The sequence below is a fragment of the Callorhinus ursinus genome, unplaced genomic scaffold (genome assembly GCF_003265705.2).
Source record: "Callorhinus ursinus isolate GAN/ISIS: 27379988/994484 unplaced genomic scaffold, GSC_fseal_2.0 scaffold18, whole genome shotgun sequence".
NCBI lineage: Eukaryota > Metazoa > Chordata > Mammalia > Carnivora > Otariidae > Callorhinus > Callorhinus ursinus.
In genome coordinates, this window is record NW_027397080.1 from 16,607,718 (window position 1) to 16,623,645 (window position 15,928).

General features: G+C 61.1%; 2 protein-coding genes across 5 annotated transcripts in view; both read left to right on the top strand.

Moving 5' to 3' along the window:
• On the top strand, positions 1 to 6,889 carry FCN3 (ficolin 3). The gene is given in 14 exon segments (XM_025856351.2): positions 1 to 31; positions 624 to 768; positions 1,061 to 1,149; positions 1,490 to 1,540; positions 2,010 to 2,087; positions 2,090 to 2,135; positions 2,341 to 2,345; positions 3,226 to 3,297; positions 3,300 to 3,357; positions 3,481 to 3,611; positions 4,435 to 4,506; positions 4,509 to 4,654; positions 5,031 to 5,039; positions 6,347 to 6,889. Coding segments are annotated over 14 exon segments (1,476 nt in total).
• The window catches only part of MAP3K6 (mitogen-activated protein kinase kinase kinase 6), an 11,624-nt gene continuing 2,316 nt past the window's right edge, over positions 6,621 to 15,928 (top strand). For all 4 annotated transcript variants that reach the window (XR_012381325.1, XR_012381324.1, XM_073903119.1 and 1 more), the window contains exons 1-24: positions 6,621 to 6,752; positions 8,043 to 8,182; positions 8,264 to 8,287; positions 8,534 to 8,724; positions 8,840 to 9,008; positions 9,326 to 9,432; positions 9,853 to 10,023; positions 10,109 to 10,221; positions 10,836 to 10,995; positions 11,220 to 11,382; positions 11,463 to 11,570; positions 11,694 to 11,743; positions 11,834 to 11,929; positions 12,072 to 12,159; positions 12,243 to 12,376; positions 12,622 to 12,749; positions 13,004 to 13,140; positions 13,473 to 13,578; positions 14,065 to 14,222; positions 14,325 to 14,517; positions 14,608 to 14,746; positions 15,045 to 15,204; positions 15,371 to 15,547; positions 15,820 to 15,925. Coding sequence is in view for 2 of the 4 variants with exons in the window: in XM_073903119.1 (XP_073759220.1) it covers positions 8,051 to 8,182; positions 8,264 to 8,287; positions 8,534 to 8,724; positions 8,840 to 9,008; positions 9,326 to 9,432; positions 9,853 to 10,023; positions 10,109 to 10,221; positions 10,836 to 10,995; positions 11,220 to 11,382; positions 11,463 to 11,570; positions 11,694 to 11,743; positions 11,834 to 11,929; positions 12,072 to 12,159; positions 12,243 to 12,376; positions 12,622 to 12,749; positions 13,004 to 13,140; positions 13,473 to 13,578; positions 14,065 to 14,222; positions 14,325 to 14,517; positions 14,608 to 14,746; positions 15,045 to 15,204; positions 15,371 to 15,547; positions 15,820 to 15,925 (3,010 nt within the window). In the remaining 2 variants the exon portion in view is untranslated. The remainder of the gene's footprint in view (positions 6,753 to 8,042; positions 8,183 to 8,263; positions 8,288 to 8,533; positions 8,725 to 8,839; positions 9,009 to 9,325; positions 9,433 to 9,852; positions 10,024 to 10,108; positions 10,222 to 10,835; positions 10,996 to 11,219; positions 11,383 to 11,462; positions 11,571 to 11,693; positions 11,744 to 11,833; positions 11,930 to 12,071; positions 12,160 to 12,242; positions 12,377 to 12,621; positions 12,750 to 13,003; positions 13,141 to 13,472; positions 13,579 to 14,064; positions 14,223 to 14,324; positions 14,518 to 14,607; positions 14,747 to 15,044; positions 15,205 to 15,370; positions 15,548 to 15,819; positions 15,926 to 15,928) is intronic.

The following is a 15,928-nucleotide window of genomic DNA, read 5'->3' on the forward strand; positions in this document are numbered from 1 at the left end:
ATGAAGTCACTTTGCCGAGAGTGTCTCCCCGGTGGGGAGTTTGGGCAAAATCTCTGTGGCTCTGGGCATAGAGGTGCCAGAGAGTGAACAAGCTATGTTCTGCCTCTGGGCCTCAGTTTCTCCTTGTTTATTCATTCATTTAACCAATGTTTATTGAGTGCCTGCTTTGTGCCAGGCCTATAACCCAGGGCCAATAATGACTATGAGCCGGGCTGCATAAGGAACAGAGGCCACACACAAACCACACCCAGCAGGACTCGTGGAGTCCGGCAGGTGCCCAACGAATGGTAGCCGTGGTCATAACACTTGACAAGGACCAGGGAGGGACCCCTGCAGGCGCTGGCAGGAGGCCTGGACCTCCACACATAGGTGGGGCTTCGCAGGGAGAGATGGAGAGGAGAGCATCCCACACGGAAGACACAGAACAAGCAGAGGGGCAAAGGCGGAAAACCCTACGTGAATCCAAAGGTCTGGAGAGATGGCTACAGAGCCCCAGAGACCGGGATCAGAAGTCGGCCTCCATCGCGGCCTCCAGGGCTGAGGGAGGAAATGCCTCTACCCTCTGCTGACTCTAGCCTGGGTGTGATGTCCCTCAGGAGTCAGGCTTCATGTTCTCCCACCAGCCTGGCCCCTTTATAAACTGGCATCCTCCCTCAGGGCACCAGCAAGATGGGCCTACTCTGGACCCCATTCTCCCTTTTTGCTCCTCTTCCTTGGGAAGCCAGCCTGCCTGAGGACCCAGGGCCACCCCAGCTGCCCAGCGTCTAGGTTGCCCTCCCCACCAACCCTCACTCCTTCCCTGGGTGTCCTTCTCCCACCCAGGCACTTAGCCTCAAGGAGCAGGGTGGGAGTTTGATCATCTGGGCTCTGCACTGTAAATTTATGCAAATAGATGCAAGTGGTGCCAACCCTTGACCCTTGGCAGCTCTGGAGGCAAGGGTCCTGACAGCTGGAACCTGGGAGATGGAAAGAGAACCACAAAGGGGTCTGGAGGAGATATGCCCACTCCCCCATGCCCACCCTGTGGCCACCCAACCCTGCGTCTTCCTGCAGAACCCAGGGAACTGGAAGCCAGCAAAACTGTCCTCCTGCCCAGTTGTCCTGGAGCCCCAGGAAGTCGTGGAGAGAAAGGCGCTGCAGGCCCTCAAGGTCAGGGATGCCGGGAAGCGGGCAGGGGCCTGGAGTGAAGTGGGCAGGCTGGGGATGCAGCGATTACTGTCTATGCTGAGAGGCCATGACCGAGGGGCAAGGAACCTAGTGTGTGCCAGGCCCCAGGCTGGACGCCCAGCACCCTAAGGTTGACTCTGTGAGGTAGCTGGTTCTATCCCATTTTGCTGAGCGGGAAAGTCAGGCCCAGGGACGATAAGCTGCATGCTCACGATCACAGAGCCAGCAAGGAGTGCAGCTGGGATCTGACTTCTGGCTTCGAGTCCCTCATTGCTCTGGGCACGGGGTGGGACTTAAGGCACCTTGGCCTCCGGGATTTCAGGGCAACCTGGACCACCTGGCAAGATGGGCCCCAAGGGTGAGCCTGCTGAGTGTGTGGGACCATGGGTTTCCTCTGCTTTCTTTGCTTCTGTCCCCAGGACTAGACCGGGGTGTCTCTGCTCGGCTGCTGTTGAGCAATCCACTGTGGGGGGATGGAAGGTTGGGAGAAGTTGGGGGGGGATTAGGAGAGGGGCCTGGGCACCTCCCCTCTGGTTTGTGGGCCTTGGAAGTACTCAGACCTCAGAGCCAACACTCTGTCTTTTCCTGGGGCAGGAGACCCAGCGCCCCTGCTGTGGTGCCTGGAGGCAGCCTTCGCAGGAGACAGGAACTTGGCATCAGGTGGTGCTGGGGTGTCGATCGGCCGCCAGACATGGCCCAGCCCTCCGTAGAGCCTCTCTTCAGGGGCCCGATGGAGCTGAGAGGGCTCCCAGGGTCCCACCCTTGGCCTGTTCCATTGTCTGCAGGGTGAGGGTTGGCAACCCCCCTTGGCAACTCCCCTCAGCCCATCTCCCCTTCTGTAGGCCCCAGAAGCTGCCAGGAGCTGCTGAGCCGGCGTGCCACGTTGAGTGGCTGGTGCTGTCTATGCCTACTCGAGGGCAGAGCCTCCCGGCTTGTTGTGACAAGGACACCAAAGAAGTCGGGGGCTGGTGAGTGTCAGGGAGGCTCAAAGGGCTCCCAGGCCAGGTCCAGCGGACACTTTTCCTCTTGGCCCCTAGGGGGAGCCAGAGCCCACTGGAGCCAAGTTCCTCCAAGGAGGAACTCCCAGCCTCGGCAAACGTTTACTGAGCTCCCAGAGGGCTTGAAGTCTGAGAAGGCTTCACAGAGGAGATGCCATTTGAAAGGGCCTTGAAGGCTCTGTAGAAGTTCTCTAGATAGATGCGGGGCTGAAGAGCATTCCAGGTAGATGGAAAGACAAACACACAGGGAGGCAGGAGAGGACGAGAGGGTTTGAGGAGATCGTGTGAATGAGTTGAAGACAGATAAGAGGTCAGGCGTGTCAGTGTTGGACTGGTGTAGGTCAAGCATGGATTAAGGGCCTCTACAGAGGCCAGTTTATGGAGGGCACGGAATGGCTGACTGAGGAGCATGGGAGGCGATGGAGAGCCATGGAAGCATTGTAAACAGAGGAGGGACCCGGTCAGACTTAGGTTTTAGGAAAAAGCCTCGGGCTGCACCATGGAAGGTGCACTGCGGTGGGGGATAGGACCGAGGCCGGGACTCAGGTTAGGAGGACGGCAGGGGTCCGGGCCGCCAGGGAAGGAGAGGCCCTTAGACTGAAGGGTATTGAGGAGAGAAACTCTGTAGGGCCTGGGGACTGCTTGGCTTGCTGTGGGAGCTGGGGGACGTCAGGGTAAGGCCAGGACTCGAGCCTGGGACTCTGGAGGTGACCTCTCTGCTCTAATATCTTGATTCTTCTAAATTAGAGCAGGTTGTTTTGATCTGACTCCCAGCAGGACTGACCATCCTCCAAGGGCAGGCCCCACGTTTCTCTCATTTCGGTCACCCCGGGACTTGTCAGGCTCCGGCAGGAGGGGGACGGTCAGCAGAAGTTAGTAAGGGAATGTGGAGTTCATCACTATTCACAGGCAAAGATCACTCGGACTCACACATTATCAACAAGCCCCCAGTTCAAAGAGGGGGCAGGTGTCTGCCCACCCCTCACAGTGCGCCCGCTCTCTGCTGACCTGCCCCCTGCTTCTCCCCGTCTCCTGTGCTGGCCTTCTCTGCCTCCCTAAGTGTTCCAAAAGCAACAGGATGGTCCTGTGGGTTTATTCTGCTCTTGGTCTTCTTACAAAGCCGGTTTTGGAAGCCCGAGTCTGAATTCTGGCTGGGGAATGAGAATTTGCGCCAGCTCGCTTTTCAGGGTAAGTTCCCCCCAGGGCCCCAGGGGCCTTGGCGGGGGGGGCAATTCGCTGGCACTCTGAATCCCCACCGTGGGATCTGAGGATTCCTCCATCCCTGCCTCCTCCTTCCCCCCAGGTACCTGGGAGCTTGGGGGGGAGGGGGGGAGCTGGAGGACTTTATTGGCAACCACACTTTTGCCCACTCTGAGGCCTTCCGCCTCGTTGGGGAGGCAGATCACTACCAGCTGGTGCTGGACAAATTCTCAGAGGGCATGGCAGGCGCGTGAGCCTGAGGTGGGGCCCAGAGCAGGGGAAGAAGTTAAGGGAGGCTGGATCCTTCCTCAGTGCTACCACCACCTCCATAAATGACCCAGGGCAATTCCTTCCCCTCTGTGGGCCTCAGTCTCCTCATCTGAGAAATGGCAGTCATGAGATGGAATAGTGCAGGAGTGAACAAGTTGGGCTCTAGAGGCAAACAGTCCTGAGTTTCAATCCAGCTCTTTTGTTTACTAACCATGTGACCTTGGGCAAGTGCCCTCCGTGTCAGCTTCCTCCCCTGTAAAATGGGCAAGGAGGCCGGGAGAGAGGTTGTGGGAGCCATTGGAGGCCCTGCTGAGTGTCTGTGTTATCTGCTTTGGCAGAGGAAGCGGGAAAGGGTTTTTTTTTTTGTTTTGTGGGGTTTTTTTTTGTTTTTTGTTTTTTTTTTTTTCAGAGACACCGTGACTGTTGAGAGATTTCCAAGAGGGAAGTGGTTATGAGGAGGTGCCCTTGCCCGCACAGGCACTGGGAAGTCCCACCCCACTCTCCCCTACCCCACCCTGCAGACTTGTTCAGGCTGCTGGTGGGAGCTGGGGATTTGGGGAGGGGCAGGCGGGGGAGGGGCTAGTGGCTTCAGAGCCACAGTCGTGAGTTCAAGTCCCAGTAGCCCTGTGACTGGCCGGGTGACCTGGGGACAAGCCCCTGGCTCCTTGGTGCTGCTATTTTCTCCTGGGGCCTGCTAACATCCCCCTCACGGTTGCTCTGAGGCTCCTGCGAGATCATCTCTCCGAGGGGGCCAGGCATGGTGTCCCGCTCCAGGGTGCCTCCAACCCCTCCCGGCCAGGGGACTCCCTGAGCTCCCACTACAGGAAGCCCTTTACCACCCACAATGCGGACCACCATGCAGAGCAGCAGCAACTGTGCTGATTGTCCACGGTGCCAGGTGGGACAGATCACGCTACCAGGCCAACTTCAGTGGGTGCTACGCAGTGTCTGAGGCCACAGCTCCCAAGTATGTCATCGACTGCGCCTCAGGCCAGGGCGTGGGCCACCCTTACCGCAAGGTTCACAAAATGCTCACTAGGATACCCTGGCAGCCGGTCCTCTTATCTCTCCCGTTCAGCTCCCGGACCCTTGGCTACCCTCCCCATTGCTAACTGCCTCTGCTCTCCTGCCCTCATTTAAAAATAAAATCACTTTAAACCTTTCCTGACTTGCAGGACTCTCCCAGTTACTGGGAAAAACTCAGGAGGGCGGAGCAGAGACACAGGGTTCAGCTCCATTCAAGGAAGACCTTCCAGTCAGGAAGATGGAAGGGTTGGCCTCGGAAGGTAGTGAGGCTTCCATCTCTAGAGGTGTGCAAGCCAAGGGCAGAGGAGCATGTAGTGGAGGACTTGGAAGGATTCAAGCACCCACTGACAGCCCCCTGGTGTCCTCCAGGTCCTACAGGTAGGTGGTTTTGTGGGGATACCTACGCAGCATCTCACCCTGTTGACCCATGCCTGGGCCTTCTAAGTCATCTGTTCTCCACCCCTGCGTCTCTTGTGAGCCAAGTTCGCATTCTCTACTACTACTTGCCTGTCCCATTCGGGGCTGGTTTGAACTCAGAGTCAAGCCAGGAAGGGTGCATTTTTCTTCCACAGGGTAACGGTTATCCAGCAGTTACCTTGCTGGTGTCACATTCTAGAAAGTGGCAGAGCAACACACAGTTAAGACTATGGTAACTGCAGTCTGACAGGTAGTCCTGGGCTTGCCGAGTGATCTTGGAGACTCTCTTAAATCCCCAGCTCCTGATTCCAGAACCCACTGAGGTTTACATCAGACTGCTGCCTCACTAACTCACACTGGAAGGTTAGGGGTTTGGGGGGCTGTGCAGTTGTGGTAGCTCAAGGGCTGAAATTTCTGATTCTTCTTCAGGTAGGTGGAGAAATATTTGTGTGGGGATTCAGGTCCCGTGGTCATGTTTGGGTGGAGGTCAGAGGTTAGCAAGGCTCCATAGCAGGTTAGATTCTGGGGAAAGCAGCCCTCTGGAGAAAGGGCAAAGACCTGGGCTCAGAGGCCAAGTACCACGTTCCTGGCAGGCCAGGAAGCAGGCTTCCTCGTTGCTAGTCCCTCCCCGCCTGCACAGCAGGGCCCCGGAGGATGTAGGCTCTTCACTGTGTTCTGAGCACTCTGATGTCTCTGGAGATCCACTCATTCAACAGATCCCTGCAGGGCAGGTGCTGCAGTTCACACCTTCCCCCCAGCCCTGGCCTGGGCACGCATCTTACAGGCGCCTGCCTGATCAGACCAACCACTGGTTGGTCAGCACAGGGGGGCAGGCTGTTCCGGAAGCCGCCAGTCTCGGTGGTTCTGGCAGGAGAGGAGGGAGGGGAGAGGCCAAGTCCCGGGGCCGCTAGGGAGCGGCTCTGCCCCAGGGCCGAGGGTGGAGCTAGCTTTCCCAGTCGGCCGGGAAAGGGCTGGGCCCGGCCTACATGTGAGGGCAGGGGAGAGCGACGGCCGACTCTTTCCTGCGGAGTCCGGGTGGTGGAAACGCTCGGACCGATTCCCGGGATCCCTTACGTGACTCTGAGCCGCGGATCACTGGATGTCCCCGATTCCCGGGACCTAATCCCCGACTTCAGATCCTCAGGACCTTGCAAGTCCCACCCCGGGTTTCGCCCTGGGCTCCAGATTCCCGGAACAGGACCTCTGGCCGAGTCTGGATTTCCAGCTCCCGTACCAGATTCCCGATCCTGAGATCCCTGGATCCGTAGCCACTGGCTCCTGCCCCTCCCCGGGTGCCCAGAGCCGGGCGCCCGCCGCCCGAGCGCTCCCGCACGGCAGGGCCGTGCCTGCGGTCCGGAGCCCTGGAGCGCGCCGGCAGCTGCTGGCAGGACCCGCTGGCCGAGGCGCTGAGCCGGGGTCGGCCCCACGCCGCGCCCCCCGGCCGGGGCTGCGCGCGAAGCCGGCCGCTCAGCGTGGTCTACGTGCTGACTCGGGAGCCGCAGCCCGGGTTGGAGGCCGAGGCGGGAGCCGAAGCGGAGCCGCTGCCCCTGCGCTGCTTGCGCGAGGCCTGCGCGCAGCTCCCCGGGCCGCGACCGCGACCGCAGCTGCGCAGCCTGCCCTTCGGCACGCTGGCGCTGGGAGACACCGCGGCGCTGGATTCCTTCTACAACGCGGGTGAGCGCGCGCTGGGGGCGGGGCCGGGGCCGGGGCGGGGCTTAGGGTCCCAGGGAGGGCCGAAAGGGGCGTGGTTCGGCGACTCCGGGGAGACCCCGAGATGGGTGTGGGGTCCTGGGGGGCACAAGGTGAGCTAGGCTGAGGGGTTCGAGGTAGCGGCGTGATAAAAGTGGAATTTAGGGGATCTGGAGCGCGGCCGGGCTCGGGCTGGGACTTAGTGGATCCAGGTCCGGAGCCTCCGGGGTCCGGGGATGGGGCTTAAAGCACTCTGGAGTCGGCACTGTGCCTGGGGAGCGGGGTTAGGATCCCGGCGAGGCTGGGAGCGGGGCACTGTGTGGTATCTCAAGACTGGGGTTGGAGGGCTCAGCCTCAAGACGATCTCGCGTGGAGCTCGTGAGGGCGGATCTGGGAGGTGGAGCTTGGGCTAGGGAAAGGGGCCGTACTTGGGGGACTGGACTCCAGGGTCGGTGACACACTACTTCCGAGGATCGGGCTAGAGAGGCGGAAAGAGAAACTAAGGGACCCTTAGGCCCGGGGTTCTGGGCGAGGGAGCTTAGGTTATGAGGCCCCTGAGGTTGCGAGGTAGTGGGCGGAGCTGGAGGCAGGGCAGGGTCGCTAGGGGCGGGGCCAGAAAGGTGGCTCTTCCCGCGCTGGTCATCCCTCCCTTCCGCCAACCCGGACGCCCCGCCCCTGACACTTAATTTGTTCACCCAAGAGTCTGGGAACCAAGCTTGTCTGATGGCCCTAAAATCGCAGCCTAAAAATGAAGTCTGACTCGACCTCGAGGACACAAAGACACACATGGCCTTAGACTCACACGTCGCACATATATTGACTCATACAGGCCCTCGCAGACACTGTCACACACAGAGATAGAAACAGCTATACACACACTGGCACAGCACTGTCTACACACGCTGCCGGTGCGGCCCCTTTCAAGAGACTGCGTTGAGGACTCGGGGTATGTCGGTGCAACACCTGCCTTTCAAATGGCCTGGAACAGGCTGGTGGCTGGTGCACAGCACCTCTCCTCCATGCTCAGTGCCCACAGGCTCTGAACAGTGGGATGAAGGTCCCAGCCCCTTGAGCTCCGTCCTCTCTGCAACACCACAGATATCATCTGTTCTGTATAAGAGCCAGAGGGACCTAGAAGGGGGAAACTGAGGCCAGAGCAAAACTGGACCCTGCTGGAGTCTCATGGGAAGGTCATCTGAGCCAGGGTGGATCCCCAGCCTCCTTCTCCACTGAGCTAGGCTTCATGGCTCAGGGCCTCCACCTGTGTGCCCGCAGACGTGGTGATGCTGGAGGTGAGCAGCTCCCTGGCGCAGCCCTCCCTGTTCTACCACCTTGGTGTGCGGGAGAGCTTCAGCATGACCAACAACGTGCTCCTCTGCTCCCAGGCTGACCTCCCTGACCTGCAGGCCCTTCGGGTAGGTGGCCAGGTGGCCGGTAGGGGCAGGCTTGAGGTGGGGGGGGACTACCCAGAATACCAATCTGACTGTCCCCTGCAGGAGGATGTTTTCCAGAAGAACTCGGTGAGCAGAAGCCACCCTTTGCTCCTTCGACCTCCACACCTTTCCTGGCATCCTCAGTCACCTTTGACCTCTCTAATTCCTCTGCCATCCATGTGGCCGTCTGTTCCCTATTGCCAACCTTCGTGATGTGTGCCCCTTCTCTGCTGTTCCGGTCCCCACTGGTGCTGACCTCTGACCCCCCCTCACTGCCCCTCTCTAACCCGGTGCCGACCTCTGACCTGCCGATTCCTGCCTCCCCCCCACCAGGATTGTGTTGGCAGCTACACGCTGATCCCTTATGTGGTGACAGCCACTGGTCGGGTGCTGTGCGGTGACCCGGGCCTCCTGAGGGGCCTGGCTGATGGGCTGGTCCAGGCCGGGGTGGGCACTGAGGCCCTGCTGACGCCCCTGGTGGGCCGACTGGCCCGCCTGCTGGAGAGCACGCCCACGGACTCTTGGTAATGGGGTGCAGAGAGGGGGCACCAGGAGGAGGCTGGTGAGGGCACAGCGGGCTGGGGCTGAGGGACAGGCCCCATCATTCTCTCCCCCTCCCTCCTCGGCCGGGGGCATCAGTGGCTACTTCCGGGAGACCATCCGGCAGGACATCCGGCGGGCCCGGGAGCGGTTCTGTGGGCCGCAGCTGCGGCAGGAGCTGGCCCGCCTGCAGCGGAGACTGGACAGCGTGGAGCTGCTGAGCCCCGACATCATCATGAACCTGCTGCTCTCCTACCGCGATGTGCAGGTGTGTGGCCCTCAGAGAGGCGGCTGGGGTCAGAAGAACCCGAGTCCGTCTCCTGGTTGTGCCACCCCTGCACTGGTGGCTTTGAGCAAATGATCTCATGTCTCCGAGCCTCGGTTTTCTTACCTGTAATAGGGGATGATCATGTCACGATCTCCCAGAGCGGTAGGGAAGCTGGGGCACACGGTGGGTTCTCTGTGTAAGGTGTGGCGGGTGGGAAGATGGCGTGTCAGGGATGGGAGGGGACCCCAAACTCAAGGTTTCCGTCAGGGCCCCCCCTGCCAGAGGCCATCGTGCCAGTGTACGCTGCTCCCCCGCAGGACTACTCGGCCATCATCGGGCTGGTGGAGACCCTGCAGGCCCTGCCCACCTGCGATGTGGCTGAGCAGCACAATGTCTGCTTCCACTACACGTTTGCCCTCAACCGGTGAGTGGCAGAGCAAGGCTCAGGTCCTAGCCGCCTGGGGACATGGCTGTCTGCCATGTGGGGTCACTGCAGTGTGGGACCCGTGCTGTTCAGGGACTTCGCTGACCGGGGTCACACTGATGTCACATGGGCCCTGTGGTTCTGTGACTGCTGCCTGGGGAGTGGTGGCCTGGCGCCGCTGCTGTCCAAGTGCTCACAGCTGCCACAGTCACTGTCCCTCAGAGTCACGGCTGCTAGGAATCACTGCTCTCTGGGATCATTACTTCTAGAAAGGCCGGTATTGACCAGAGTCACAGCTCTTCTGGGTTCATTATCATCAGGCCTTTGGAAGGGTCTCTGCTGTCCAGGGTCTAGGGGTTCGTGGATAGAGTGGGGCAGGGCCATCGGGTAAGCCCCTGGCCTGTGTTCCCCTTTCCCTAGGAGGAACAGGCCCGGGGACCGGGAGAAGGCACTGGCCGTGCTGCTGCCGCTGGTCCAGGGTGAGGGCTCTGTGGCGCCCGACCTCTACTGCATGTGTGGCCGTGTCTACAAGGACATGTTCTTCAGCTCTGGCTTCCAGGACGCCGGGCACCGGGAGCAGGCCTATCACTGGTAAGGGGCACCAGCAAGTGGACGGTGGGCTGGAGGATGGGGCTGTGGGCATCAGGCCAGCCCTGAGTCCCCACCCCCACCCCAGGTATCGCAAGGCTTTTGATGTTGAGCCCAGCCTCCACTCGGGCATCAATGCAGCTGTGCTGCTCATTGCTGCTGGGCGGTGCTTTGAGGACTCTGAGGAGCTCCAGCTCATAGGTGAGTCCCAGCCCTGCACCCTCCTCCCACCAGCAGGCCGCAGAGGGGCCCAGGGAGAGCGTGGGGAGAGAGGACCCCGGGCTGGAGCTGGGTCTGGCCTGGTCCCCTTTTGGACCTGTTCTGCCTGAACCCACATCTGGACACTCATACCTGTCCTGGGCCCTCATGAGCCCTTGAGGCCACAAGTGTTCAGAACACCTGTGTTCCTTACACACCGAATTCGACATACACTTGTTCCCCAAAACTTCCTTGTGCCTGAGCTCCTGCTCAGGAGCTGAGAGTCATACCGAAGTTTCCACCTATTTCTTTGTTGTTGTTTTTTTAAATATATATTTACTAATTAGAGAGAGAGAGAAAGCAAGGGAAGGGGGCAGAGGGAGAGAGAATCCCAAGCAGACTCTGCACTGAGCGTGGAGCCTGATGCAGGGCTTGATCTCACGACCTCGAGATCACGATCTGAGCTAAACCCAAGAGTTGGATGCTTAACTGACTGTGCCACCCAGGGACCCCTCACCTATTTCTATGTTCCTGCCCACATGGATGTTGCGGCCCACACCCGGGCTTTGCCCAAACCTGCAACCACACTCCCTAGGGCCCATACCCCTCTCCCCCAGGCATGAAGCTGGGCTGCCTGCTGGCCCGAAAAGGCTGTGTGGAGAAGATGCAGTATTACTGGGATGTAGGCTTCTACTTGGGAGCTCAGATCCTCGCCAATGACCTCGCCCAGGTGGCGCTGGCTGCAGAGCAGCTGTACAAGCTCGACGCTCCCATCTGGTAGGTGGTCCCCGCTGCACACCTGGCCTGGCCCCGGCCACCTGCCCCTGCGCTGATGTCCCCTGGCATGCTAGCCTGAGCTCTGAGCCAGTGACCAGGCCCCTTCCAGACCAGTGCCTACCACACCCAGTGCCCAGGTTCTGGCTACACCCTAGCCAGTCTGCTCTCGCTGGCAGTGCTAGCTGGGGGCTTGGGCTGAGTTGAGGACAAGGCTGTGTCTGCAGGTACCTGGTGTCCATGATGGAAACCTTCCTGCTGTACCAGCACTTCAGACCCATGCTAGAGCTTCCCGAAGGACCCCCGCACCGTGCCCACTTCTGGCTCCACTTCTTGCTACAGTCCTGTCAGCCACTCGAGACAGCCTGTCCCCAAGGGGACCAGTGCTTGGTGAGGCCGCCCAGTGGGGGTGTGGGACCTGGGAGAGGGGCGGGCCCCTTCTGACCTACCCCCTTCCTCATCACCTGCAGGTGCTGGTTCTGGAGATGAACAAGGTGCTGCTGCCTGCCAGGCTGGAGATTCAGGGTACTGATCCCGTGAGCGCAGTGACCCTGAGCCTGCTGGAGCCCGAAACCCAGGTGAAGCCACTGCTGAGGCCCCCCACTCACCACTGTGCACTCCTTCTCCGGAACCTTTCTCCCTTCCCCAAACCACTCTCCCAGTCCCCCAGCGTCCCCCTGAGAGCCACCTCCTTCTGCCAGGACGTCCCCTCCAGCTGGACCTTCCCAGTGGCCTCCATCTGCGGGGTCAGGTGAGAGGCGAGACCTGGGGCGGGGCCCGGGGAGGAGGGGCGCCGCCGGCCGGCCGGGAGCGCTCACAGCGGTTCTTCCTCTCTTCCCAGCTCCTCGAAGCGGGATGAGCGCTGCTGCTTCGTCTACGCGCTGCCCCCGGCTCAGGACGCGCAGCTGTGCTTCCCCAGCGTGGGGCACTGCCAGTGGTGCGCGCAGCCTCGCGGACGGCCGGGTGCCAGGGGAGCGAGGGAAAGAAAGGGACGTGTCCCGTCGGTGCTCTCGGCCCAGGAGGGGACAGTCCCCGCCCAAGGTGCCCCTCCCGTCGGCCTGACCTCCCCCCCCCCCCAGGTTCTGTGGCCTGATCCAAGCCTTGGTGACGAATCCGGATTCCACGGCGCCCGCGGAGGAGGCGGAGGGCGTGGGGGAGGTGCTGGAGGTGAGGAAGGGGGCCTGGGAGCGCGAGGGGCAGGGGAAGGGCTGGGGGCCCTGCTGAGCCCCCATCTCGCCCGCCCCCCGCAGTTTGATTATGAGTATACGGAGACAGGCGAGCGGCTGGTGCTGGGCAAGGGCACCTACGGGGTGGTGTACGCGGGCCGCGAGCGGCACACGCGGGTGCGCATCGCCATTAAGGAGATCCCGGAGCGGGACAGCAGGTGCGGTGTGCGGGGCCGCGCGGGCGGGCTCAGGGCCCGAGGGGAGGGGGTCCTGTGGGCAGAATGGCAGGGAACACGCGGGGAAGTGGTCTGGAGGGGCCTGTGGGCTGGGTGATAAGGCGAGGAAGGTCAGAGAGGGGCCTGTGGTGGGGGCAGGTCCTGGGGGCGTGGCCTGCCTGCTGCTGGAGTTGGGTGAGCATCCCTGCCCCAAACCGGCCTATTCCTCTCTTCCTCCCTGCCCCTAGGTTCTCTCAGCCCCTGCATGAAGAGATTGCTCTGCACAAACGCCTTCGCCACAAGAACATCGTGCGCTACCTGGGCTCCACCAGCCAGGGCGGCTACCTCAAGATCTTCATGGAGGAAGTGCCTGGAGGTACCTGCCCTGTGTGGGATGGCAGTGGAACTGGAAGTGTGGGGCAGGGAGATGGGGCCAGGCAGGGGTGGGGAACCCTCGGGGGAAAATGGATCCTAGCGTGTGTGGGTGGGGTAGCCCAGAATTAGCTGACGCAGTGCACTTGGGTGGTGATGGAATCTGGGTCATGGCATGAGTGTGCCTGGGCCTTCAGCAGAGAGCTGAAGGCTGGAGTAAGGGGGTGCCAATGATGATCTTGGATTGCATCTGCCCAGGCAGCCTGTCCTCCTTGCTGCGGTCAGTGTGGGGACCCCTGCAGGACAATGAGAGCACCATCAGTTTCTACACCCGCCAGATCCTGCAGGGACTCAGCTATCTGCATGACAACCGCATAGTGCATCGAGACATAAAGGTAAGTCCTGCAGCTGGTGGGGGGGGGGCAGGAAAGACATACGGGTCTAGACAGAGACTGGCAATTTACATTAAGAAGGCCGACCCCTTTGCAAAGGGTGGGGAATTCATCAAGGAGGCTCCCTAGGGAGGGAGAGAACTTCAGACCTGAAGCCGAATCAGGTGCCAGCTCCCAGCTCCCAACACCCATCGTAAGGGGGATGGCAGAGGGAGGACACTGATAGAGGCAGGGTCAGGCTGCGATTGTAGAAGATGGGATCCAGGAATAGGGTCCAGTTCCGCCATCAGGAGCCCAGCCTAATGTCCACCGAGCACAATGTCCACTCTACTCAGGGGGACAATGTGCTGATCAACACCTTCAGTGGGCTGCTCAAGATTTCTGACTTTGGCACCTCCAAGAGGCTGGCAGGCATCACACCTTGCACTGAGACCTTCACAGGTAATGGGGTGTGGGGTGGGGAGTGGAGATGCTGATGTGGGACAGAAGAATTCTTAGGACTTCCAGGGAATGGTGTTTCTCCTGGCCATGGAGTTAGAGCCCTAATGGGGCACAGAACCAAGGGCAGGTGATTGAGCCAGGGGTGAGGTGATAGAATCTAGAACTGGAGCTTGAGTAGCTGACGATGGTGAATTTAGTGCCTGAAATGCAGCCCGGAAGTGTCAATGCGGGCAAAAGTGTGTGATGGGGTTCAGAGGGGATGATGCTGTCCAGGATCCACTACTGTGGGTGAGGAAGTCAGAATGTGATGGAGCCCAAGATGAGTGAGGAAACTCAGGATAGATGTTTGACCACCAGGGTAGGTGATGGGAATTGTTTGGATGACAGAGTTCAGGGTGGGCACCGGTGGCTAAAGGATGAGAGCCCCTGCCAGCCCCGCATCATCTCAAGCCCAGGTGAGCATTGTGGCTACCTCTCTTGCCCCAGGGACCCTACAGTACATGGCGCCAGAAATCATTGACCAGGGCCCACGAGGGTACGGGAAGGCAGCTGACATCTGGTCACTGGGCTGCACTGTGATCGAGATGGCCACAGGTCGGCCACCCTTCCATGAGCTAGGGAGCCCGCAGGCTGCCATGTTTCAGGTGAGACCCCTCACGGCCTAGCTCATGAGGTGGGGTGGGGACAGACAGAGCCCTGAACACCTCGAAACTTGACCTTTGTCTGTCCTCCCTGACCCCTCCCAGGTGGGCATGTACAAGGTGCATCCGCCAGTGCCCACTTCTCTGTCAGCGGAGGCCCAAGCCTTCCTTCTCCGAACTTTTGAGCCAGACCCCCGCCTTCGAGCCAGTGCTCCAGCACTGCTGGGGGACCCCTTCCTGCAGCCCGGGAAGAGAAGCCGCAGCCCCGGCTCCCCCCGACATGCACTGCGGCCCTCAGGTAACATGCAGGTGGAGGGAGTGGGCGCACTGGGGTGAGGGAGGGGGCTGAATGGGGGGGCCCAGGCTGACGGCCTCGTCCCTCCCTCAGATGCCCCTTCAGCCAGCCCCACTCCTTCAGCTGACCCGACCACCCAGCCCCAGACATTCCCACGCCCTCAGGCACCCTTTCAGCACCCACCCAGTCCCCCGAAGCGCTGCCTCAGTTATGGAGACACCAGCCAGCTCCGGTGAGAGCCCAGGGTCTTGGAGTGGCTTTGCCTCATCTGGGGTTGCCCCTGTACTCCCTCCGGAAAAAGTCCCCTTTGGGGGCCTGGGCACCTCGAGCCACTTGCGAGGATGGCATTGGGTGCCTCCTCCCAGATGCTCTGACTTGTAATTATAGTGCCGCCTCAGCGCGCCAGGCTTCTCTGTCTTACCCCGTGTGAGGTAGGCGGCCAAGTAGAAGAGCCAGGATTCAAAGCCTGGGGTGGAGGCGGCCGGCCATGTTGCCACCCGCTGTCCAGCCGCAGCCCCCTATTGCACTAGGGTGCCCGAGGAAGCCGGGGCCGAGGAGCCCACGTCCCCTGAGGAGAGTTGCGGGCTGAGCCTGCTGCACCAGGAGAGCAAGCGCCGGGCCATGTTGGCCGCCGTGCTGGAGGAGGAGCTGCCCGCGCTGGCCAGCAGCCTGCGCCGGAAGCAGGACCAGGTGGGTGCCGGCCGGCCGTGCGCCCCGGCCAGCGCCCCAGCCAGGAAGCCGGTTGATGGCCTCCCGCACGCCTCCCCCGCTCCCCCCTCCCCCCCTCCCCCGCCTGCCCGCAGCTCTCTTGACTCAGTTGGGAGCCCACCCATTGACAACCCCTCTTCCTTCGCAGGGGCCCTGGCTGGGCAGGAATCATGTGGAACAGCTACTGCGCTGCCTCGGGGCGCACATCCACACTCCCAACCGCCGGCAGCTGGCCCAGGAGCTGCGGGCGCTGCAGGGGCAGCTGCAGGCCCAAGGCCTTGGGCCTGCGCTTCTGCACGGACCGCTCTTCGCTTTCCCGGACGCGGTGAGGGAGCTTTCTTGCGGTTCAGACTGCCCAATAATAGGTAGTGAGCTCCCCGTGCCTGGCACTGTACAAGGACTTGATGTTGCAAGTTTGCATGTCTTCCCCAGGAAGATACAGCCATCAGCGAAGGGGCATCTACCCAATCCTAGTTTCCCAGCTCCTCCCTCTGCCCCAAACCCGCCTACCCGACTTGCCTCTGGCGCAAGACTTTCTAGGTCTCTCCAACTTGAGCCCCACCTCTGAGGCTCGCCACGCCCTTTCTCCCTCTCCAGGTGAAGCAGATCCTCCGCCGGCGCCAGATCCGCCCACACTGGATGTTCGTGCTGGACTCGCTGCTCAGCCGAGCGGTGCGGGTAGCCTTGGCTGTGTTGGGCCCAGGTA